Source organism: Odontesthes bonariensis, chromosome 13 (genome assembly GCF_027942865.1).
Source record: "Odontesthes bonariensis isolate fOdoBon6 chromosome 13, fOdoBon6.hap1, whole genome shotgun sequence".
NCBI classification, from domain to species: Eukaryota; Metazoa; Chordata; class Actinopteri; order Atheriniformes; family Atherinopsidae; genus Odontesthes; species Odontesthes bonariensis.
The window spans coordinates 21,746,302-21,772,871 of NC_134518.1; the positions used below are offsets into that span (position 1 = coordinate 21,746,302).

Here is a 26,570-nt window from a genome sequence, read left to right on the forward strand (position 1 = left end):
TCATAGCAAAAGCAGCTGGAAAGTCTTTGACAATGGACGGGTTTGATTTTCTGTGGTTATTCTTCACAAATTCCAATAGTATACCCATATTCAGTGCCAAGCTGGCACAGTGATTTCAGTGCACCTGCAGAGGAGCCTAATAAAAAGGGAAATATGCAGAAGGTGACAGTGTCTGAGTTCCAGGAGGTGAATAATAATGTCAAGAGCAGGTAGAGGGTTTTAGCGTGGTGAAAGAGGAGGAGGACAGAGGAAAGGATTGTTTCGGTAACTGCCAAGCAGCCCAGTGGTAATTCACTGTGATCCTGGATGGCTGCATTTATCCTGCTTTATTGCTAACCTGCAGTTATAAGATGGCTGTTTGCTGAATTAATTATGTTGTTTCTGCGTGTGTGCATGCGTCTGTCTTTGGCTATCCTTTCGAGGACTAATTTGAGCTTCAGACCACTGAAATGAGGATCTTTATGAAAAGTGGCAGATTCACGAGGACTGTAAAACCCTTGGGGCTTGATTTCACAGTTCAGTTTAGAATTAGATTTTGGTTGGGATTAAGCAGTTGGCTGTTGTGGTCAAGGTTAGGCAGAAGACATCATTTCAATGAGCATCCATACAAAGACAGCAGCAAAAAGCACGTGTGTGTATGTGAGTGAGTGTGAATAATGAGGCTTAAGTGGATTGCCGAGTTGTAATGAGCTTTGTGGAGCGATGAGGGGAACTTGGTTGTTACAGTAAGTAGTTTCATAAGCCCTACTCAGACATTAATGGTGACTAAACGTGTTGGTGTTAGAATGTGCACGCTGGTGCTTTTCCACAACTACTTCTGACCGAAATCTCACCAGGTTGGAAGCAGTGACATTTACGTGTCACTTTCAACGAAGCAAAATTAAAAATCTGCCGAATGATGCATTTACAGACAGGCAATGTACAGTAGGATTGAGCCTTTATTCGGCATCTGATCTGCTTATCGAAGGTATCCGACAGACTGTGTTATTATGTAGATCCCAGCGCAGTCTGTGATGTTAAAATAGTTTCAAAATTCAGCAGTGTGCATGTGATACAAGCGTTTAGAAACGTATCACAAAGAAGAAAAACTATCCCCGCAAGAGAGCATTCCACCACTGTGTGAACAAATGTCAGGCACAGCAGTGTCACTAGAGGATGATTGACACTGTGACATTTTGGTAGTTCAGTGCACTCTTGAGGACAGTTTTCCACTCTCAAACACCGCAGGCCCCAATTCTTTGCACACACCCAGTTATCACGTTGGAGGATTTTGAGGAAAATTGAGTGCCACAGCTCTCCATACTTTTCCTTATCATCATTCATAGCACCACTTCAGCATTTTTTTTATAGCATTTGAGCCAAATAAACAGGACAAGAACTCCAGTGAATGTAGGGTAAAAAGGTTTGGGTCGTGCTGCAACTTTTCTGCTCACTTAGAAACAGCAGAGATGACAGTGAAGACAGCAAATTCAAATGAAGTGAATGTTGCATTTTTCTTAACTTGATATGCTCAATGATGTACATGTAATTAAATCCCAGAGTAAAGAGTCAATCAGAGTTCCTAATAACACAGTTCATATGTCAAAGGACACTTTAAATATGGAGTTAATCCAGCAACCCTTTGACAGACCCCCATAAAGTCTTGTGTCTTTGTGCATAAATGACCGATCTGATCTAATCTGATATGAGATAAGAGTGAAGGGTGCCTCCAAATAGTCCATTCTCTGATGTTGGATATGGGTTGCAAGCTCAGAACTCAGTACACTTGCCACAGATGTTGTACTGTACAATAACCCGACAACAGTCTTATGTGGACAACAAGTGCTGTCAAACCCATTGAAGCAGTTAAAGGAACAGTAGAGTTTTTGAAAGCCATAGAAGGCTTTAAACAACTTGTTTGATGGTAGACATTTATTTGCTCTGAAATTTCTTGCCTTTTGTGTGCATTTTCTGGACAGCCCTGAAGTTTACTTTTCTGGTTAAAGCCTCCCACGCTCACTGTATTGGGCTGTTTTTTTCTTTTTTGTTCTAAAGTAACTGTAAATTCTGTGATGGCCTGAACTTTTCTCCAAAAACAAAACATTGGACTTTCTGAGCAACTTAGTAGGAGTACAGCTGAGCACAGTTCTGTGACCGTTTTATCCTGGAGTTTTTATATCCTCACAGAGATGCACAGCAACACAGAGCTTTGTTTGCATGTTCAAATATAGATTAAACTTCAACTCAAAAGCAGAGAAAATGCTTTTCCGTGTGCAGAGGGCAACTTCACCTTGTGACATTTTTGCTTCTTAAAGGAGATGAATGTGATTTCTAACTCGTACACTTGTGCACCTCTCCAATAGATTTCCTGGTGACACAACAATCAGAGCCAACTCGGTGGTAAACTATCCATCCTAACTGTGATGGGTCAAATTGCACAAAGGGAAGTTTAGCAGTTGCACACCTTGCAGTTTAGATTTTCTCCTCTCTTTCTTTCCTCAGCAGTAAAGTTGCGTTCAGAGCAGGTCTTCATGTGAACCCCTGCTGAAAGTGTCTCAGAGGTGTTGGCTGTAATTATATTCCGCAATTGGAAAACCTCTTGGTAGGGGTTTGTTGTAGCAATTCAGCAAACATACTCGGTGGCTCAGCAACACCCAGGTCTGGAAGTTGGCTGTTTAAATCATGTTGGCCAGAAACGGTGTGTTGATGACGAGTTGCCTTGGCAACTTTGGTTCTAATGTAATCACAGAATATATTAAATTGGCATGGTTTAAACATGTTCTGCCATGGTTTTTTTTAATGAAGGTCTCATTATTCTAACAATGGTTAGTCTGTTAATACTAATGCAGGTTAAATACATAACAAGCAGTGGTTCAAATCAAACAGCACTCTACCCATTTTTATGAGCTACACAGTAAACTTTCCCTGCAGCAATAAACAGGACTTTTTCTTCTTTCTATGGTGACATGTCTTTCTCTCACAACCTGCTGTGTCCACCAACGATAACTTTATGTACATAAGGTCTTATCCCTCTGTGGACCAATGTGTGCTGTGCAGTGTAATGATTAATGGCCCTCCGTGTGACACAGTTAATGAAATGGAAATCACTTATCTCCCTGAATTAATCTTAAAATAATCCAGGTGCACATATTGCTAGAGGCATCTTTTCCAGGTGTTCAAGAGACATCTCAGAGTGAAACAATGAATGAAATGCTCTGTTTGTAATCATCATGAATCATCCTTGCTGCAAGTTCAGAAATCTCCCAAAAATTAATTTTGCATAGAGGAAAAAAGGAAAACATGATTTGTTTTTTCACTGACAAAAAATAAGTAAGGTACAGTACAAGTAAACTGGTGTGAGTTTGTCAGATTTTAGTGAATATGTAAATGTGCATGTCTCAGTTCTGGGAATGAGCCTTTAATTTGTTTTCCTGTGTTTTATTACCTCCCTGTCCAGGTGAACACAGCAATGCATGAAGCTAAGCTGGTGGAGGAGTGTGATGAGCTTGTGGAGATCATCCGACAGAGAAAGCAGATCATCGCTGTGAAGATCAAAGAGTCGAAGGTAAGTTATTACCAGGATGCACTTCCTCTTTTTTTTGTTGTTTTGTTTTTGGAGTATTTGAACGTGACTTAATAGGACTTCAGCCAGTTAAAGTTACAATGACAGACCTTTGGACATGATGGGGCTTACAAATTATTATTCATTGATGTGTTTTAGTTGTTTATTTTTTTTTTGGGGGGGGGGGGGGGGGGGGGGGGTTGTGAAGTTAGAGTGGAAATCTATAATATACAAATGCATGTTTCTGAATTCTAGTGTATAGACTGTTTTAGTCCTGAATTAAGAACAGTTTAATGAATCTGGCCCCAGAACCTACTGTATGGGTAGCTGTGACTGTGTCCACATGTATGTGCACATGTTCCCACCTGAGAACCCAGCAATTCAAGACAGACTCTTCCAGAGGCAACGTTTTAGGGTCATTTTGGAGAATCCCATTAAGCACCAGAAAAGCTTAGTTGAGAGACTGAACTAAGTGTAGGTGCGCATGTGTGTGTAAGAGAGAGGAAATGTGTCGGTGTGTCCACAGTGATTGCAGACAAAGAGCAAGACTTGTTCTCATGAGAGTCTCGACCTATAAAAGGCTGTGTACCAGAGAAAATGCAACAGACAAAGTCACATGCAAAATACCAGTCACTTGAAGGCTCAAGAAAGATGAAATGAATGCACAATATTAACATTTCACACAGCCATATTGTCAGGGAAATACATTCCTTTTATGCTTAACGACGGACTACTGATCCAGTTTCCTGTTGTGGACAGTTTTGTGAAAGGTGTTCCCATCCTCTCTCTTACCTCCTCACAATGAGCTCTCTATCTCCTTAGGGAGACTGAAGACCAATCAAAACACACATTCCCTTGGCCTTTAGTACTTTAAGTGCATTTTCCTAAATATGGGTACATTATACTTACCTTTACCTAAATAGCATTTGTGTACAGCATGTGTAGAGTGTTGCATTATTGTTTTTACTCAAGTAAAGCCTTTGAATTCTGTACTCTTTCCAGCAGTGAGCAACTAAGACCTGAAATTATGAGACAAATTTAACTGACTGGCGTTTCAGAGGAGGGCTTTACGGGCTGTTCAGTGCAACATCTTCACATGAAACTACTTTTTCATCTTAGCTCAGAGAACGAAAGAATACTGGCAAACACAGAATACACAGTATTCATTAACTTGGTCACATGTTGTGCCTCTGCTGTCTCACTTGGGTGGATAGGTACCAAATGAGATTACAGATTTGTTGCCTTATGCAGTTTTAAGTCTAAAAACATGTCTTTGTTCGTTACTATATTATTTACGGTGTAAAATCCAAAATACTTCCAGATTTCTCAGTTGTGTTTGTCCTCCTCGAACAGCTATGCGCACTAGTTTCCCCTGTTTTCTGTGTTCTGAAGCACTTAACAGGCCGTCAGCTTGGAATTTCAACCTGTCACTGATGTTTGAAGTTTCCCCCATGTTCAAATACATGTTTAAACTTTGAAGAAAAAAATTGACAGCTCTGTCGAACACTGGGAAACTTAAGGCATTCAGACACAGAAAAGCGTTCAAATGATTTGCAACGGGCCAGAGACTAAACCAGAGACTAAAGATCTGCTGACCAATCATAAAGCTCCAGTTGCACAAACTGAAGTAAATGTACAACTTGGCAATCACAATTTCCTTCGGGATCCATAAAGTATTTATCCATCTATCTGTCTATAAATGTAACACACACACATATTTAATCCACGTGTGTCACTTTTCCATTCAAGATTTTTTTTCTTTCACTCTAAATTTTCCTCAAATAGATGAGACTAACAGTCTCACACTGAGCCATATTGTCTATTATTCTGAAGGAGGTGATTAATCATCTCTAAAATTGTTGTTTGTAGCATATGTTGCCAAATACTAACCCCTCCATTAAAGCCGCCTTGCGTCATCTCTGTTTGCAGTCAACAGCCAGCTCAAATGTTGTTTATAGAGAAAACGCATTATGATGCACTAATTAGAAGAGAGGCTAAGACGCAAGTTAAAAGCACCATTAAGTCTTGTAGCATGGAGAGCCATCTAACGCAGCTTTTCTACGAGACGAAAGCAAGTGGACATGAATTCATTTTATTTCAGTAATATTTATACATCACCTGCCAATCCCATCAAAAGTCACAAACTGAAAGATGGATGCATTAAACAATGTGTTTAGATCAGATAGTCACTGATGTCTGGCCACATATGACTCAGATTTGCAGTTTTGGTTAGCATTTGACCGTTTTGTTGACCCCAAGGCACATTGAAATATTACAAGTTAATGTACAATGTGAATTGGAAAAGTCCCTTTGGCCGCATGATTTCATTTAATTTACTCATGATTATAGGAGGTGAACGATGTCTGTACTGTGGGGACGGGCCATAAAGCTGGGACTGTATATTCCTCCGCAGCTCACCTTTTATTGACATTCTCAGAGCTCAAAAGCAGCCTCTGTTATTTACAGTGGAGAGTCTCATCAAACCAAGATCATACCCAGAATCAGGATATGAGCTGCAATGAAGATAAACAGATTACTTTCATTTCAAATTAACTAAGAATGGCTTCCCTGTGCTCAGACGGAAATGATATTACAGCACATTTACTGATAAATTGCAGTCCAAAGGGACAGCATAACAAAACTCTTCGTGCATAGAATGGTCATTTGTGATGAGGATGCGCATTTACGGCCCAGAGTCATCTGTTTCCTGCTTGGCCATTATGGTACATTTGACGTATGCATACCAAGAACATGAAAACTTAGTGAATGTGCTTCCCTCTGTTGTCAGAACATTAAGATAAAAAATAACATCCTGAAACAACTCTGTTCCTACAAATCTTTTTCTCTGCATTTTGCTCTTTAATGGACCAACATGTACACATATGCAGATTTAGGCTCAGATTGTTGTCATATCTGATAGCATGCCAGTATTCTATGCATCTCTGCCCCTCAGTATTATGCAACCTGGTTATGAGGTCAGCGTGAGAATAAAGAAGCAATGGGTTCATTAAGCCCTGGCCCTGTGACCAGGCCTTTCTCCTCTCTGCTGCATTCTTTATGTCTTCCTGTCGCTCTGTTTTCCTGTATGTGCACACACCTAGAACACTGTCTGTGATTGTGCATCAGCGAGCGGTCGCAGCCATCTGTGGGAAGTTTTTTTTTTTTTTTTGGAGGGACAGGCAAATATTTTAGCTATGCTTCGTATGTGATAACTTCCTTCTGCAGAATAGTTTCCTCCTCATATAAACTGTCAGTCCTTTCCTGTTTGTTTGGTTTTTTTTTTTGTCCCAAGTTTCCACTGACAACACAATATTTGATTAGATTCCAGCATATTCAAGAGTAGCTTGTGTCTCTTTTACAGTGATTAAACCTCAGCCACTGTTACAGTCCATGATATGGAAACTCGTTGCTTTCACCAAGCAGCGTTCACCTCATAGGGACTGACACATTCTCACGATGTGAACAGTATGCAGTTGTGGATTAGTGACTTCTACATGTGTTGAAAACCTGACATCACTGGACAGCCACTTTGAGACACTTTGAAATAACTACTTTTGACTGAATTTTTGGAAGTGAGGAAGACAGGCCGTTGACAGCTAAAAGTTCCTGCAGAAGAATGCAGTGGTTGCATTTGTGAAACGTTTCCTTGGCAAGCTGGCATAGAGCTGGTATTGTTGTCTGTGTTTTCACCACTAAAGAAAAGCTTCATCAGTTATCGCCACAGAAATCGATTCTGTGGGGGCTCAGGTAGCGTAAATGTCTATAAATCGTGCGTGTGTCGCAGCATAGCAACATGTACCGTGTTTGTGTTGGTTCCAGGTGATGAAACTGCGCAAATTGGCTCAGCAGATTGCAAACTGTCGCCAGTGTCTGGAGCGCTCCAGTGCTCTCATCACACAGGCTGAACAGAGCCTGAAGGAGAATGACCACGCCCGCTTCCTCCAGTCTGCCAGGAATGTTGCAGAAAGGTGAGTGATGTACTGTGTGGATCTGAAAATACATGCAGCCACTGTAAGGTAGAGGAGGAGTGAATATCCAACTGTATCTCACGATAATTCAGCCCATCACTACACACTTTTTTATGCTGCACTTGTGAGATTGTTGTCCTCTGTTTTCCTGTATTATTCCCCTTTTTTCCCATTAGAATTACAAGAAAATAAGGGTTTTAGGGGGTGATTATGTTAAACCCATTAATCATTGCTCCAGCAAACTGTTCCATTATGGGTTGTACAATATCTAAATAGACGGAAATGCTTGCACATTCACACAAAAACAGGAAAGCAGTCTCGTCCATCAGGTACTGAGGTGTCAACTTTGGAGCTCGCTGCCAATCGAGAGCAGCTGCCGCAAACTTAGATGAAGACAAGTCATCCTGGTGTTTTTTGCCTCACTTTCCGCTGTTCATGTAGTCATTACATCTTGTGGCAAAATCGTCTTCCTTTCAATAGATCTGACTGCATGACTTTGTTTGACTTTTTAAATCAAATTCTCTGCCCTGGAACGAGTTCTCTTATATTTGATTTCTACCTCTGAAATCCAGTCAAGGAGCCGCTGGTGAAATCAACATTTTATTAAACGCATCCCGCTCTTGCGATCAATGTTAGGCCGCTGTTGAAAATCATCTATCATTTAAGGGCCAGCTCTGCAGTTTTTCTTTCCAACGTCTTTATTACCCTCATCCCTCCCTCCCGCCTCAGGCCGGAAGCTCTCTCACTCTGTGTCTCTTCTAGACAAAAAACGTTTTGGAAAAACTGCAGCCCGCATAGCATCTTTTATTTGGCTCCTGCTCAACTGTTTTTTTCTTTAATCTAGAACCTCACCAAGCTTCCTATTGTCCTTCAATTTTTTTTCTTTACTAAGAAGCAGAAGTCTTATGGGCCAGCTCTGCTCTGTGCTTCTCTCTGCATTCTTCTGTGTAACCTTGCCAAAGCTGTGGTTCAGGCTGGATCCTGCCATAGGCTGCATCCTGATGATCAAAGCAGTAGGAGGCACAAGTTTCCATAGAGCTGTAGAGACAGCAGAGTAAATGTTTTCATTGTGTGTCTGTTTTGACAACACAGTGTTGGAGACATATAGTCAGGGGTGTTGGATGTCTTATTTGAGACTACCAAGGTGTTTTCACACATCATTTCTTGTTTCTCTGATTACGTCTGCCACCTCCGTCCTGTTTTCACCTCACTTATTTTATTTCTCCATCCCCTCTCCACCTTTTTGTCCTCCCCTCTTTTCATTTCAACACCTACTCTGACCTCTGGCCTGTCCTTTGAATGCCTCACGTCTTTACCCTTCTGTTGACTTTTCCTTTACCCAAACCTCTGTTCTGATCACTCTACAGGGTTGCCATGGCCACAGCCTCCTCCCAGGTACTCATCCCCGATGTCAACTTGAATGACGCGTTTGACAACTTTGCTCTCGACTTCTCCAGAGAGAAGAAAATTCTTGAGGGATTAGATTACCTAACAGGTAAAGCATCCATACTGTCTGCTATACAACGATCATGTTGATTATGTACAATAGAAATTATAGTGATTAAACCTTAACTGTAATTGTAACAAATAACTTTATGTTTATGAAGTTACCATCCCTTGTTATATTGTCAACCCCTTTGGATATCCTTAATATTAAATATATTTTTGTCAATATAGACACTCTAAAGACTTTACTAGGGTTGGCAATGTCCACCAGTCTTGAGCTGGTACAGACATCATGTACATTTAAAGAGGACAGCTGATCCCTCTCTGCTTCATTTAAAGATATACTATATGCAGATATAGAGGGGACTCTTTCTCTCTCTGAGGATTGCATCTATTTGAAATCTAAATGGTCAGTCATGACTGTTCATAACTTTCATTTCATGCCGTCTTGCCATTTGTCTTTCCCTCCACATTTTAGCTCCCAACCCACCATCCATCAGAGATGAGCTGTGCACCGCCTCCCATGACACCATCACTGTTCACTGGACGTCGGAGGACGAGTTCAGCGTCACCTCCTACGAGCTGCAGTATACCATCTACACTGGCCAGACAAATTTCATCAGTGAGTCAAGTGCAGACACACATTCATACCCAGGTCTGGTAAAACAGAAAGAAAGTTGCACGCTCACTGAGTTTGAGATACATTTTAACTCTAGCTCAGGGTGAATATTTTATCAGAGGTCAGGTAAAGATGGATCAAATACTTTGCTGACCTGTGTTTTAATATCTTACAAGATATGATATGATTTGAATGAATGGATGAATTGGGAACCTGGCTGTAACAATTGGCTTGTTTTAGCTGTGGTTTTAATGGAGTTTGCTCTAGATTATTGAAGTAACAATGTGATTTAGTAGCCATGCAGTCTCCAACAAAAACACCCTAAAGAGATCTATAGCACATAACTCATATTAATGTCTTCAAAACTACAAACATTAAAGTTACTGCCAAGGTTGGGTATCTCTGTAATATAAATTAAGGTGATTACCATACTATACAACCTGCCGAGGGACAAATTACATTGTGAATCGCTGCCAGATAGCAAATCAGACTGAACTGAATTGTTCTTTCAGTAAAACAATACCTTGCCCTGTAACTCTATTATTGATTGTGTTTTTAACTAACTTTGTCACATATTCAGTGAACAGACCTTTAAAGGAAACTGGTCGTTGATAGAGTTCACCTTTTATAAAGATTTCCCAACATTTACATGAAAATATTTATATTCATGTGTACGTACACACGCTCGTTGTAAAACCAAGAAGATGGATAGATAAGATACACCACTGCAACGGCCCTGTCTGCAATTACAGAGAGACAAACAACACCATACCTCACGATTCCTCGGTCTTTTATCACATGTTCAATATTTTATACAACCGTGTAGCATAACCTAGATTTTATGTCCAACTTTAGTGGGTTTTTTCATTACTGATTGTATTTATAGAGACGTAAACTGAGTTATCAAGACTACACATTATAAGATAAGATAAAAAGTGGATGTGGTAATAAGGGGATTCTAAAGATAGATTCATTCTGCAGGGAGAAAAATGAGAATGAAAAATCAGAGCTGCTCTTTTCCACGCTCGGTCAGTTATTTGCAGTCTGTTTCATTTTGGTTTTGGGGCTGTTAAAACAGAGTGATTTATTTTGCAAGCACCAAGCTCCAACCAAATCAAGGCCTTTTAAAATGTGACAGACGTTATCTGGCAGAGTGCTACGGTGATAAAAGTATTTGAGTGCTTTTCTTGTAATTGCAGGTGTACCGCATGCAATGGAGTTACCCTTCAGAGCACATTTCGGATCCAATATCTCAATAGTTTCATGCAGCTGTCTATGCAGGCACCCAGGACACAAAGTTCAGGGTTAAAAGGTTGACCTTAATCCCTTGTTTGGTCAATCCCACCAGCAGGATTAAAAACTTTCGTTTCAATTTGATAGATTTTTTTTAAAGCGAAAATCTTTAAAGAATTGGAAAAAGATTGGATTTATAATATTTTTGAACATCATTCATTTTGCATGTTGCACAAAATAAAAAGTATAGTTGTAAGTATAATGCACATGTATTTCCTCAACAATCGTGGGCATTAAAGTACAGGCTGGCCTAAACTAGCTAATCAGCACTATAGCTGCACCAGTATATGAACTAAAAGAAAGTATGGGTATGGAGGAGGAGACCAACACGAGAACAAGAGAAAATCACTCTGGATAATAGGTATAAAGGAGGAGTGAAAATTACCACTTACTGATATGAGGAGGATGAGTTCATGCACATAATTGTACATTTTCAAGAATGTAGCCACACACACACCTGGACCTCTTTACTATTTGATCCTTCGTCATCTCCTCTTCTCTCCTGTGTAGCCTGACATTTCTCCAACTAACCCTGCAACTCAAGGGCCCTAGCCATTAGAAACATCAGGATACATTTCAGCTCTTGATAGTCTGAGTGACTCAGATATTCAGCAGTGCGCTGCCACAGAGTCCTCAGAGATGCATAGGAGAAACTGAGAAAGAGAGAAACCCATTTAGCCTGCCATACCACTTGAGTTTCTATCGTTGTATTTTCCTCAAACTTTCCTAGTGTCTAAATGCTCCCAGATGAGTGCCATCCAATCTCTCTGTCTCTTTTTTTTTTGTATATTTTTCCCCTGGCCACATACTCAGGCTTGGCCTTCTCAATGGGAGTGGAAAGGGGGTTACAGGGTCCTCTGAGCCATGCTTTTGCAGGATCATCCAAGCATGGCAGCAGAAAATAGAGTTGGCAACCAGACCAAATACCATAGAGAAATGTAAGCAATGACAATACATCAAAAATCACTTCAAGTTTCTTGCACTTACTGTGTAGCTTCCAAGAGCAGCCCATGAAAGTTCAAGCATCCTTGGCCTCTTTGTAAGGATATGGAGGCAGAACGAGGAGGTCAGAGTGGTTGTAGTTACAGACGTGTGCGTGCAAAGGACTGTCGGCACGGGGGAACACCCCATGGTCTAGGGACTGACACAAAATTCACAACACCGGCCAGCTATTTGAAAGCATATAACAAGAGTGATATACAGCACGACAGCTGTGTTAAAAGGGCTTATGTCTTGCGGACTCATGGGGAATGACTCCTCGGTCCTACAACTTCAGGCGCCTTTGTATCCCCGGTATCTCGAGCTTGCTCTATAGTGAAGTTCCCAAAAGTTATACGGTGTTTAAACTTCTACTCTTAAAGTCATCAAATGTTTTAGGATGCTGCTGCTGGTGATGACTTCATTGTTGATTGAGAAGTGTTTTATACTTGTTCATTAGATTTTCGACCTAATAATGTCATCAGTAAAAGTAAGGGATCGGGATATCTGTTTGATATGTGATAGCTGATGCAGATTAATCAAGTGCTTTACAGAAGATTGAAACTTTTTTACAGTACGTGTGTTGTACAACATCACTCACTTAAAAGGACGTAGCTGGAGCAAGAATCCAAGAGGTCAGTGAACCCAAACAAGAAATAGTCACCAAAAGGATTCCCAGTATCTTGTTGCTGTTACACTTAGGGTTTTCCAGATTAAACCAATTCATGACAGGGATGATTGGAGGATTATTTTTTTGTTTTTCCTCAGGGGGAAAAAAACAAGGTTAGTTATTTGCCTTTATCTCCAACTTTTATTCTGAACTAAGTTAGGCGTGAGATAAATTCATTCAATATGAACGTGAGTGTTTTCTAGATCATGCTGTATCTCTGAGACTCGGTAAGAAAACTAACAATGGCATTTGCTAGAATGTTGGAGTGTAGTTGTCCCTCATACAGAAGAAAATCAGAATCACAGTGAGTATTGGAGCAAAGCCCAGAGGATGGTGAAATCTCTCTTTACAAGCACCTTGTCGTGGAAGTTGAGATTTCAGTCACTGCAACACTGTAGTGCTGCTGTCACATACAGCCTGTTTTCTTCCATAAGTGATGGAAAGAATTACACATATGCACACCCATGCAGGCACACACACCGACACACACTGTCACTGTTAATCTCTGTTGCATCATCAAAGACAAGTCCACATCCATTCCCAGGACACTTTGAGCTGTACTTCCCTTCTCACAGATACACACATACATAGCACGTATGCATGCACATATACACACACACACACACACACACACACACTATGTTTGGATGCAAGTTTTTCCCTTCTGCTTTCTGTTTTCTTTTTCTCTCTGCAGTGGCACGTTTTCTTACTTCTCCTGTTACTTTGAAGTCACAGTTTTCTCTAGTGTCAGAGCTTCTGTCAAAAAAAAACCTTTTCGCCTGCAAAACTAGGAATAGTGTACTGCTGTGTTCTGACCTAATTTAGCAAAAATGAAGAGGTTCTATCAAGATCAAAGCTTCAACAATGGAAAGCAGCATGTAGTCTTTCTCCCTCGTCTTTCCCCTGTATCCCTTGAAAGCCCACATCAAATTGCACAGTTCCACATCTAATTTCTACAAGATGCTGATAAAATGACTAGTGGGCGGCAAAAATGTTCTAACAACAAAGAGCAGCTTTCACAGTAGAACACTTGCCTTGCTTTTTTATGTGGCAAACTTTAGGAGTTCAATGCTGACTGAACACGAAAATGTGTAAGGCCAGGCTTAAATAAAGTCCATTTGCTTACTCCATCATCTTTAGAAGATGAACCCCCTTGATGTGTTTTCTTTGTCTGAGGAAAAGCTCAGATAAAGACGCAGCTTCCACTCCGGCTTTAAGAGTCCCTTTCCCTCATTCATTCTTAAAACCGCCTCACTTTTAAAGGCCTTATTTGCGTCTTGTGTAGTATTTATATTTACAAGCAGACTCTCTGCTATTACTTATGCATGCTGTTTCCATCTTGCTCAATAATTCAGAATACATCCTGACAAGAAGGGATAAGGTGAGCACAGCCCCCACCTCTCAGGGTTTTCATTTTCCTGTAATTTGCAGGGGAAAGGGTGGTTGAGGTCATTTTTATTTTACTTTTAACTCTTTAAATGTTATCAGCAGCTGTAGTGCCACTACAAACAGGATGCTTTGTTTGTTTTGTCAAAGGTTTTTTTTTTCTTAATGAGATCAGAGTTGGTCCTTTTGCTGATGTCTGCTAACTATCATCTCGTCCAGCCTCCAGAATGGTGCATCATATCGCTATTATTCATACTATTTAGTTCCAGTTCAAGATTTACGCGTCGTGTGATATTAAAAACTCATTTATATGCATCTGTATAAAACTAGCAGCTAGCACATTTAGCTTGAAGGTGATCTGTAATTAATGGCTAGGATTTGCAAAATCCAGCTTGTCTGGCAACAAGTGCTTCGCCTAAATTGCTGCCTTCATCACAAGTTGCTATCTATAATTTAAGGTCTGAGAACAATACTTCTTCTAAACTCATGCGGTGATGGAGCGGTGTGTTAAGTCACGTGAAAATAGCAGTGCTGTTCATGTGTAAATCATCTGCAGCCCCTTAGTAGGTGATCTCTTCCTCAGCCCAGAGCTGAGATTTTCCTTTTTATCTTTCTGACTGAGAAAACTGTTTTCAATCAGGTGACTGCGAAGCGAAGCCAGCATTACTAACCCTCTGCCTTCAGTCAAAGTTCCCCGTAATCACGTTCATGTTGGTATTGCTCAAGTTTGAATATTAAAAGGTATCTCACTCTTATGCCTTGAGGCGCTTACTTACAGAACGAGTCATACGATAAGCACCTTTTTCCAAGTGACTTATGGTTTCAGCTTTGTGAATGCACAGAACTGCCACAGGGCGCTTGTCGTGATAAATCTGATGGCAGGGTAATGGAATGGATCTGTAGGTACACATAAATGTTGCAAAACATCAAGAGCCCATCTGGTCTCCAAGCCTCTTAGCGCGAGATGACTCACTTGAGATTTCAAGGAGAAAAATAACACTCTGCTCCAGCTGAATATTGGGGAAAAATGTTTTCCTGCTTTTTTTTTGAACATCAATGAAAAAAGGATTCTAAGCAAAACTCACTGTCTCTGCATACACCCTGAAAGCATCAACACAACCATGAATGTTTTGTGTGTGTGTGTGTGTGACTCTGCCAGGTTTGTACAACTCTGCAGACAGCTGGATGATCGTACCGAACATCAAGCAGAACCACTACACAGTGCACGGCTTACAGAGTGGCACCCGATACATCTTTTTCGTCAAGGCTATTAACCAGGCAGGAAGCCGCAACAGTGAGCCTGCCCGCCTCAAAACCAACAGTAAGTATCTGATGCTTCTAACAGCTTTTCTAAGCTTTGTTCATTTTGTCCTCTGATGATTAATACAATTGAAAGGTTCCTATTGTCTGTCAAGTGTGCACGTATGTGTGCAAACATACTTCAGTCATCTCAGAAACATTTCCTTTCATGTTTTGTGACAGCTTCACAAGAACAGCCTTAGTTTTAGCACTTAGCATTTAAGAGCAAATATCGTGCCATTTTTGTTGGCCCAACCAGACAACATGTTCTGTGAGCACGAAGAAAAGTCGTGACTCCGTCCCTCAGGATAATCCTGTGGAGATGCTTCAGGAATATTGTCTGTCTGGCCTACAGCTACAGGCCATTCAGAACCTGTACAGCATGAGTGAAAGTCTGGTTTGTCAGATCTTTGGCCAGAAAGAGCCCCATAAGGACTGCTCTTTGCCAACCATCTCGTCTCTATTACTTTTATTAGCAGAATTTCCATTAGTTTGGCAGGAAAAGTATCTAGTTTGATCACATTACATTTGTAATATCATTGATTGGATTGTTTTGGATAATCAGTTCATGATGTTAATCAAAGCTTTTACAGGGTTCATAGTAATCTTATGTGTCTGTCAGCTGCATATGTATTGATAGGTCACTTATTATAAACAGTTACTGCCAGAGATGTATGTGCTACAACTACCAATAACAGTTCTGCATGAAGTAAAACCGATCATCCATAACTGATATTGCTCAGCTTTAATGACTTAATTAGCTGAATTATCTATCACACTGGCACACCTGTAATTATTGTGAGCTAAGTCATGCCATGCCAACAAGTTTGGCACGTCAGTCGATGAGATGCTTTTTCTAAGCAGATTGCGTTCACTCTTTCGCTCTGTGTGGCTTTTAAACAGACAGGCTTTGTGGTGCCCGTGAGCTTTCCTCGCTGTCACTTACCTCAACTAAATGATTCCATCTTTTTCTGCATTTTCTCCCTCACAACATGGACAGCTAGCAAGACCACTCGAATTTTCCGCCATGTCGCCATGAAAGCAGGAAAGCAGAAAGACTGCAAGTTCCAGGGCCTTCGTCAAGTTATCTGTGGTTTTGCTGCCATGGTTTATTTAAGAGATGCTCGTAAGCAGTGCAGCGCGTCTTAACTTATTTTCTACTCCCACTCACCTGTCAGCTTATAGTGACTTATGCTGCCGTTTCACTTCTGCACTCACTTGCACAGCCGAGGATTCTTCAAGGATTAAACCTGCAGAACTCCAGAACACCAACTCCTCCATCACTTCTCTTTTAAAGAACTGCTGGCTGTTTTTATTTTGTTTTACCTACACTCTTTTCCATTTCTGTAGTAAATCTCAAAACATTGAGGACGCTGTGTCTTTGTGATTATCATCTACTTTTCATGCCGCATTCATGAAAGGCTGCTTGTTTTTTTTTTAGCAAAGTGAATGCAAATTTTTCAGCACAGAAAAGGCTGTGCTTAGTTTTTCGGCCTCTCTACCAGTCTCTCTTTGTTGTCTCTTTTCTCAGTTTCACCCTGAAGCTGGTTGCTCTGCTGTTGAATCACGCCCTTATATTGAACTACATTTTTCTTTGATGTGCCTGCTTTCCTCGGCAACGGTTCACAGTAAATAAAATAAAGAAAGAAGCTAAAAGAAACAAAGATTGATCAAACTTTGAATGAATAAATACACTTGCTTAGAATGATTAATGCTGGTAGAGACCTGCTAGGTTAACGTGAACTGAAAGGAAAAAAGAAAAACACCCCAGTCCGAGTAAAAGAAGGTGCATTTAAATCTACTTTTATATGACGTGATAAAAAAGAGACAGTGTGGCTGTGTCCACATGATCCTACTGCCCGGCAGTCTTTTTTTATAGAAATATTGCACCGGCTCAGCTGTGGCAATAAATGAGTTAAATCGTTTGCTATACAGCTAATTTCAAACTTCCTCTAAGGGGCTCAATAAAATTTTAAAATCAGTCTTAAATTGCAGCCGTAGTGCTGTGAAGCTCAAACAGAGCAGATATGCCAACTCCTCCCCGCTTTCTGTCAGGAGTCTCGCTGTGGCATTTAGGATTAACTGTAATCTGGATACCATTAGCCTGCTAAAAAAGGCGTGTGGGAACTGTCACAGTTAAGATGATCTCTCCCCCTTCCTCACATGAGTACACTCTTTTTTTTGGACTCGTTATTCGCTCAGCATACACATTTAAACGACTCGTGCTTCTCTCCTTGTTATTATTCAGTTATCATCATCTACTGTACAGCTCTAACTTTAAGCCTGAATCCTGAGTCACAGATGAAATGCAACCGCACAGTAGCTGCAGCAACACTTATGTAACGGGTAATAAACATATGAACCAGCCGTAATCTGAGCTGTAAAAAGGTGAAAAGGGAAACAGAACTTTAGGGGGTTTGCCAATGCATTTTCAGAAGATCTTGATAACGATGATACAGTTTGAAAGGAGTTGTTCACTGTGATAAAAACTATAGACAACTATCCCTCCAGTCTACATCTCCTTTCTAAGGTTAGTGACAAGCTTTTGATGTTTTATACCCCACAGGATTTTATATGATAATTCTGACTTGTAACTTGATGGATGTGAATAACTTACTGTTTAATAACAAGATTCCCTTTATCAGCCTAAACGCTGATTTAGTGTTTACAGTGTGTTCCTGCTCCCCTCAAGCAGACAAATAATTAGGCTGTGATAGATCAAGCATGTGCAGTTCCTAATATACTTGATGATGCATGGGTCAAACTTTAATATAACATTAAGACCTGCTGGCATAACAGCGTGGATACTAAGCAGTTTAATTCTAGTGATTGTTGTTGGTCCTTTTTCTGTATTTCAGCCTGACTCAGATGTTTAACTTGCAGTTGACTCCAAGGTGTAGTATAAAGATTACCCTTATTAAAGTGCTTTTCCTGAAGGGGAACAAAAGATAACATACAGCAGAATGCTATCTCTGAGTTACTATGACACACGAGCATCAGCCTCTGTAGCACTGCCTGTCCAGGGAGAGACTTTTGCACCTTTTTTCCACTTTGCAGCCCTATTTTCCAGGTACAGAGATGGAAATTGTTGCACCTTTGGAGGTGGACACAGAGTTAAATCTACATCTGTGTGCAACGGCATGAGACGGCCGTCACAGTGGAACATATAACACTACACAGCAACACTATTGTCACACTTCTCAATCTGCAACAAGGGTGTGCTGTTTAAGAGCACGGTGGCACAACACCACACCTCCACTGCACGGTCCGTGTGAACTTATCCTATCAGTTCATATTTAGTACGTTTTCTTTCCACGAATGTGTTACTTCCATCTGATCCTTTGAACTTGAGCCTTTATACATGAACTATCACAAAGACATATTTCTGTTGTTTTCTTCTTGTCCTTCACAATTTGGTTAGTTCAGTGAAGCTTATTGGTTCCACATAATTGACAACATAATAAAAAAGTAAACAATATTGTAAACAGCTTTTTTTAAAGATATTATATTCTTATTATATTGATTTTACAAGATAAAGATAGTGATCCAAGTGCATGCGCTCATCTACCGTATTTAAGTATGGTTTTGACTAATTTGTATTCCACTTAAGTCTTTTGTTGAACTAGAATCACACAGCTCACTCCTAATAACACAAAGAATCGTACGTTTTCTGTTCTAACCGGGATGCTCTTCGGAAAATTTCCACTGTGCCTAATTATTGTAATACAGGAATGCATTTGTCACACGTAAACATATAATAACACGTTGGTCATTAGGTCGGCATGAAGTAAATCATAGAAATAGCTTGCGATCTCAACCTTTTCATAAGCAAATCCTATCTGATCTTAACAGTAAACATAAATCTGAAGCTACGTGTATGTTGGATTTATATATATCCATGCAAACATATGAGCAGAAGTGTCATATTTGCCAGTAAAACACTGTATTTTAGCACTTATACTGTATAATATGAATACTAAATCCGTAAATGGCCATTATACTTGTTTAGTATCATGCTGAAGGATAATTCCCACTCACTGGCCTTCTCTGGCAGCCTGTGTTATGATGGGAAAAGCTTGTCCACCCACAGCCAACACTAGTAGAGCATCTGAGCCTGTGATTGCCAGTCAGCTTTTTCCCTCTGCTGTGATGTTTAGACAAGCCGTCAAAATAGCACAAAACATTCAAAAATTTTACCCACAAGGTTTTCTTTATGAAACCTCATGACACCGACTCACCTCGTGTGCCTCTGTCAGTCTCTTCACGTGTATTTTTCCTCTCTCCCCTCCCTGTTTTTGTCAGAGGAATTGGTATTCGTATTAAAGAGCTTCTCTCATCTGTTCTGTTGATAGCGAGTAGTGTTTGGATTAAAATGGGCCAAGAGAAAACTGGTCACACATGTCTCGCTTTGACAGGCTCATTAGGTTTTTCTTCCACACGTTGCTGCTGGGCAGGCTCTGCTGTAATGGCAAACTTTTCAGCTGAGAACGATTTTCGTTTTTTCTTTGCACTTAAAGTCTCTCTTTCTGTCTGTCAGATAGATTGGAAGGATTAACTGTCTCGTTTTCTTTCCAGGATGAGAAACCCGGGAAGCTTTTTGCCTAAGCTCATCATATTTCAGGTAGAGGGTTGCAAAGCAAATATTATGACATGAAGCAGTAGTAGATCCTGGAAAGCCACGCGTCATCACAGCCCTCCCTTTCTGAAGAGTAATTCCTAAATATAACCAAGAAGGTGCACTACACATGCATGTCGAGGATGGATGTGAATCCAGCAGTCCGCACCAATTTTATGCATCAGTTTTTTCACAGGTATTTTCTGTATGTGGAAAAAGAAGCTCCAGGGGGAGCTGCGTTAAAGCTGATAAATTGCCTCAAGTGATGTAGCCATGTGAAAAGAGAGAGTTTACATATCTGGACACAATAAAAAGGATATTTGGTTCTTACCTGGTCTATCAATTTGGATGAAGAACAAAGCATGACATATTGTGTATACTGTGTCTTTATTCATATAACAAAAACAAAGGCAAAACGCAGAGGTTTGTTAAAAAACTTAGAATACATCATGCTTCAACAGCATGTAAAACCACCTTTAGCAGCAATAAGTCGAAGTAATCATCGGTATGAAGCTATCAGTCTCTTACATTGTTGGAATTTTGGTCCACTCTTCTTTGCAACATTGCTTTACTTCATTGAGTTGTTCCATTTATGAACAGCTCTCTTAAGGCCCCACCACAGCGTTTCATTCAGATTGAGCTCTCACAAGGTCATTGCAATACTTCGATTTTTTTTTTGCTGCAGTGTTTGGGATCATTGTCCCGTTGTATGACCCATTTTCAGCCAAGTTTGAACTGTTAAGCAGATGGCCTCATATTAGACTCTAAAATACTTTTAAATACTGAGGAGTTCATGGTTGCCTCAATAACTGCAGGGTTCCCCGGTCATGGGGCTGAAAAACAAGCCCAAATCATCAGCCCTCCACCACCATGCTTGGCAATTGTTACGAGGTGTTCGCGTTAGCACGCCATTTGTCTTTTTTTCCAGATGTAGCCTTGCCATTCAGTCTTTTTCTATTTGTACTTTGCACAGAGTTTTGCTTGCCCTTTTAGAATTACAGTCCTTAGCTGCACATCATGTCAACCCAAGAGATGTATGGAAAAGAATGACCCACTTGAATCTCAGAGTTGCATTACGGACATTGGCATATGGCGTTATGAAATGCACCAGACAAGGAAAAAGTTATTTTTTTCTAATTTGATTTGATTTGATTTGATTTAATTTCATCTTATTTTATTCATTTTAATTAATTTATTTATTTAGTTTCATTAAATGTTGAATCCTAGAATGGTTTCACATCCTGTCACGTGCGTCGCAGCTGGTTCTATTGATACATTTTGAAATCATGTCCTTGTGCTTTTTGAAGCTTTTTAGGTCACTCCAATGCAACCACTTTTTGAACACCGAGCGGTTGAAAGTAAGGAGCGACTCTAATGCTGTACTTTATCCAAGAATCACTGTGCTCTTAGATGCTGAACGCTAACATGTAAAGTAACTCACAGCTTCTTGAAAAACATATGAATTAAGCATGATGAAGAAGAAGGCCGTCGAGAAGATGGGGTGTGCATGCATGTGTGCTCGCGTGTGACCTTTTATCACCATGAGCGCACTTCTGCATTTACCTCAGAGTGAACTGTGACCAGGTTTCCACAGTTCTGTCTTCAGAAATTAGAAGAAGTACCTTGACAGGGAGGGAGGGAGTTTGAAAGTGGATGAAAAGTGACAGATTGAGAGTGAGAGAGGCAGAGTGTCGAGTAAATAAAAGACACCAGATTGCTCTTTGCAGGGATGAGTGTCTGCAGACATCAGTCCCCTTGGTCCACTGCTTTTTAGCCATTTATTTCGTGCAGGAGGAGTTATACCATCAAAATACTAAGTAAAACCTTTTTGCCTCCTGCTCAACACTTTTGCACAGATTTTTCACGCAGGGGCTTCAGACTGTTGTATATTCTTTTTGACATGTTGAATATAGATATATTCCCACATGTATATTGTATGAAAAACAAAGAATAAGATCTGCCTCCAGTTACTCAAAACAAAAGTACATGTGGCTGGTAACGCAGTGTTCTCTACACTTGTGTTAAGGACTCAACATTTTTTGGCCTTCACAAGCATAAAATCAAATTAAAGTTTGGTCCCCACTTATTAGAGTTGTGACTGAAAGAACAAAAACATCATTGAAGGGAGCTCTCGTTTGTCCGTGCCCTGTCTGTGCTTTTTAATTGGCTATCTCCTCACTAATTAATTCAAATCAGAGAGCAGCAGAGTGGGGTGGACTGTAGTGACTGAAGGCAGAGAAACAGGTTGGAAATTAGAGAGCGTAATATTCAGAAGGTCTGTAGATTGCAGGCAGTCTGGCAGTATTATCTTGCCGTGACTTCTTACGGGTTTTCTCTTTTACATTTAGGCGGCTGATTTTCAGATCTGGTTTAAGAAAGCAGGATGTGCTTTTTATAGCGTCTGACTTTAGTGCTGTAAGTCAGCTATACGCTACAAATTCAAATTCAGCACATATACGAAGGCTCGGAACAACCTTTTCAGCATCTTTTCAAAATTTCTGTAAAGATTATTTAAGTTTCCTGTTGTGCGCTGATATGTACTGAAGATGCCAAGAACCCAACTCAACTGTTTTTTATGTACGTGTAGGTTCACACATTTTCTTCACATTCTGATAGGTGTTAAGCGACTTATCTGCTTGTATTTATCCACCTTGACCTACGTTCAAGAACCTTGACATTTGCACCTGTCCCTCTGTGTGAAGCCTCCAAACATCAACACCCACTTTTGTCATTTCATTGTTCGAGGCTGCAGAATGGTGTGAAGAAGGAGTACCATTATCATAAATCCAGTCTTGAATATGTCTTCATTTAGCAGCTCTATTGTTTGCAAGTAAAAACCAGCCATTATTTTGAGTGAGCATATTGTGTCCAAACAAAAGCAAATGTGAATGCATGCAAGCTTTGTTTCGAGCAGCTACTTTGCTGACAGTGAAACACTGACTGCTGCCTTGCAACGTTCGTCATTCCGTTGGTAAAATATTCTGGGCTTCCACATTGTGTGGACAAAGCAAGGAGTGGGCAAACACCCCGGAGAGCTTGTGTATATGTAAAGCATGTGTACATTTCGTCTGATTTTAGTCACCGTGCAAGGTAAGCAGCTAAAATCCATGCTGAAAATATCACATGTCAAGGTACCCAATGGGTACACATCTCTCTTCCTGTTAAAGGACCTGCAATAATATTTTCCCAGCACGCATCTCTGATGACAGGCCTCAAGCTACCACACAGCCCCTAAATTAAACTGATGGAGGTGGAGAGATGATGAGGGAATACAAGTGTTGGGAGCAGAGGAAGAAGTGAGGCTGAGGATTAAAAAAGAACGATGCAAGCCTCCACATGGGGAATGCTGTGCGTTTAAAACATCCTGAGTCTGATTGCGGCAGGAAACTTTGTTGTGAAATAAAGACAAAAAAATGCCTAAAGACAAACAGAGAAGCAGGAGAATTAAAGCAGCTGGATCCTTCTTTTGATTTTAGGTCCTAATCCAATAAGTAATATTTTACAGGAAGCACAATATTGATTCCCCGATTTGCTGTCGCTGCATCAGACGACAACCCCAAAAATGCACCCACAGCAAAAAAAAATACAAACATTTTCAACAACAGGAGGAATAATAATCCTCACTCAAGTGGTATGAACTTAATAGAGGCCAGATCTAAATGTTAAATCAGTCTGTTGTTTGAAGCATGAAAAAGTTCCTAATTTTTCAACCACTGCAAAAATCCAAAAATTAAGAGATCATTTTTATTACATTGTTTTGTCTCTGTCTTTATCACTAAATATAAAAGAGCTAAAGTTGATATTGACTTTTTAGTCTAATTAAAATGATAGATTGACATTTGACTTTTATTATAAGCAGATAACGGAGAAGCTCTTATCAGTTTTAATGTTTTATCATAATCCATCAAACAGATGGCATGTATATTTTCTACAAATTACCTTTTACATCTAGTGGTTTTCTCCTGAAAACTGATTTCGCTTTCTAAAATCTGAAACTCGAAACATGAAATGAAAAAAAAACATTTGATAGTTTAAACTTTCAACTTCTACTGTAAACTACTGACTTTGCACTCTGTTTTATCAATATGTTTTTGAAAATGCGACGTGCGTGCGTCACTCCAGGTTTGAAAGGTCAAATGATGCATGCGTCACCCTTGGTCATAACGGGTTCAAAAGCCAGATTTTTCAATATGTTTTGTCATTTGCCTTTTGGGGTTTCATGACAAATTGTTTGTATGTTTGCTCACTCAAAGCACCGTCCTGTGTTCACACAGCAGGTGAAAATGCCAGTAAGTGGAGGTGAACGTCGTTTGAAGAAAGCACCAGTCAGCTGGAAGTTATTTTTCCATGTCAGACAACAGACTGAATGTGGGCACTGAAAGCCAGAAACTTCAGCATCTCACCAAGAAAAAAATTAAGTCGATTAACGCTAGCGCTAGTCTCTGAACATTCTGCCCAGTTCATCAAAGGGTGAAGCTGAAGATCAAGGTCATGACTTTTTCAGTTGTCTTGGAACAGAAAAAAGTCAGAATTTTCCCAGTGAAAGCAGAGAAAACAAGTCTTAAACATGTAAACTCACATTCTTAGGAAGGAATTCTGAGCATCTCATAATCGTGCCGTGCTGTTGGTCGATACATGATCGATGCATTTTTAATCTCACCACTGTACATCTGTATGTCAACCAGATGAAAGTAGTCAGCATTGTTGGATTACATACCACTTCACATATGAATTGGACTTTTAGAAGCCAAGTGGCAGGCTGTCATACATTTTAATTAAAAGGAAGGATTTGTAAGTTCAGCAGGGAGGTAGAAACCTGTGTAAAACTGCTGATGTGTCAAGAGTCCTTATTGCTGCTGTTTTCACTCCAGTAATGGTTTATATATGCGGAATAATTATTCTACTATCAATCTTGATAATTTTTTGTGGTAGCTTAATCTATGTTTTTGCAAAAATGTTAGGCAGGCAGTTGACACAGTTAGAATATAGTTGATTGCTCACATGATGACCCAACATAATGAATTACATAGGTACACATTAGCATAGTTGTTCATGTAGATTAATGAGAATTGACAATATATTAAATTAAAATGTTTTAATTGATCTGCTTTTTTTCTTAAAAGTCGATATAAAAAAGGTTCAGAATTTACTTTTGGACTTGCACTTTCATTTGAATTGGACTTCTTCCAAATACTCTCCTTACATGCTTTCATTATGTCTCTCAACCAACAGCTAAAAGTTTAGAAGAGCTTTTGTCTTATCTTAAGAAGAGCATATTGTCTCCCATCTGAAACAAGTTTTAGACATTTCTTTGTAGTTTGAGCAAGAGCTATATAATGGAAGTACTGCACCAGACAATTGTTTACTCTGTCCTACGTTTTCTCTGATACAGTTCGGGTTGCTACGCTATGTGGCAACATGAACCTGCTGAAAGCACTCTGACCGCTGAATACTGAAAATAACACGTTGACTTCTCATAGTTAGTCCACACAAGTCTAATTATAATTCAAATTAAAAAGAAAAGAAAATCCTGAATGTCCCTTTTAAAAGTGGTCAGTGGTGGCTATGCTTCCATTATGTAGCCAAGATTGCAGGATTAAAAGTGTGCAGATTTTAGATGACATCTAAAACATCTGGGTGTATCAAAATACTAGAGCAGGTGTAGGCATGGAAGTACCTAAAAGCGAAGGGAAACTTTCTGAAAGCAACAGCTCTTTTAGTGGCATTTAGCTTGTTTAATTTGCAGTGCAGACTTCTTATGCTCGACTTTCTCCATTTTCACACTTGTTCAAAACATTTCCACTTGGTAAATTACTGTTCTACGCCTGCATTAGTGTAGGCTGCAGCTGATGTCATGTGTGCGAATATGTTTGTGTGTACGTGTCCTCTACTGTCACATGTGTCTCCCCTTCCCCAAGCCCTGGCCAAGCACAGGCTCTCAGGAGTCATCCCCTGGAAAGGCATGACAGAGCCCTAGTGTTTGGAAATGGCTGCGCTGGCAGCGATAAGCAGTTCAAAGAGAGCGCATTAATGTAATTGGCTGCCAGCAGCACATTGGCCTCATCGTCTCATATCCGCACGCAGTAACACACACTCACCACGCAGATTATTGGAAAGGAGTGTGTGAGAGAGGATAGAGAGGATGAGAATGAAAGAATGGGGGGAAGAGAGATCAAGGGTAGGGCAGATAGAGAGAAGGGAGGTGGAGTCAGGGTCCTCATTGTGTTGCTCATTAAGCCGTGGGAGACTCAGAGAGGCTGAGTGATGAGATGAGAGGTGTCAGAGTTAAATGTCAGGTCTGGAAGGGATGTGACTGACTTTCAAGAAGCCACACACACACTCACAGACACAGACATGGAGAGGTAGAGAGGTGCTCCTCCACCAATTGTACCATCCCATATTATCCCCTAAACTTCTCCTCTGCACCTCACTTTTTAGTCCCTTCCTCTCTGCCACTCGCCTAGTTGTGCCCTCCCAATTTCCACCCATTACACCTAAATTACTGGTGTCATTGCAAACTGAATTGTGGCAGTCGGAAAGAAGCTTTTACACTGAATAGCTCCAACCACTACCTACTGCAGCGGGAAGTGAAGGGTATTTTCTTCAGCTAATTTACAAGTCTGTGTGATTGGAGGAAGAGAAGAAAATGCCGGGTGACTTCCTTCACTGTTATGAAATGTTTTCATCAAAGGCGGCATGAGGCTTTGAAGTTTAGACTCTCGCCCTTGTATTTCAAACAGTCTCCTCATCTGTCT

At 40.3% G+C, this 26,570-nt stretch overlaps 1 protein-coding gene across 3 annotated transcripts in view; it reads left to right on the top strand.

Annotated features, from left to right (window-relative positions):
- Window positions 1-26,570, top strand: part of mid2 (midline 2) — a 143,923-nt gene that overhangs the window by 111,941 nt on the left and 5,412 nt on the right. For all 3 annotated transcript variants that reach the window (XM_075481536.1, XM_075481534.1, XM_075481537.1), the window contains 5 exons: window positions 3,437-3,544; window positions 7,361-7,509; window positions 8,877-9,004; window positions 9,434-9,577; window positions 15,061-15,222. In XM_075481536.1, the coding sequence (XP_075337651.1) occupies window positions 3,437-3,544; window positions 7,361-7,509; window positions 8,877-9,004; window positions 9,434-9,577; window positions 15,061-15,222 (691 nt within the window). The remainder of the gene's footprint in view (window positions 1-3,436; window positions 3,545-7,360; window positions 7,510-8,876; window positions 9,005-9,433; window positions 9,578-15,060; window positions 15,223-26,570) is intronic.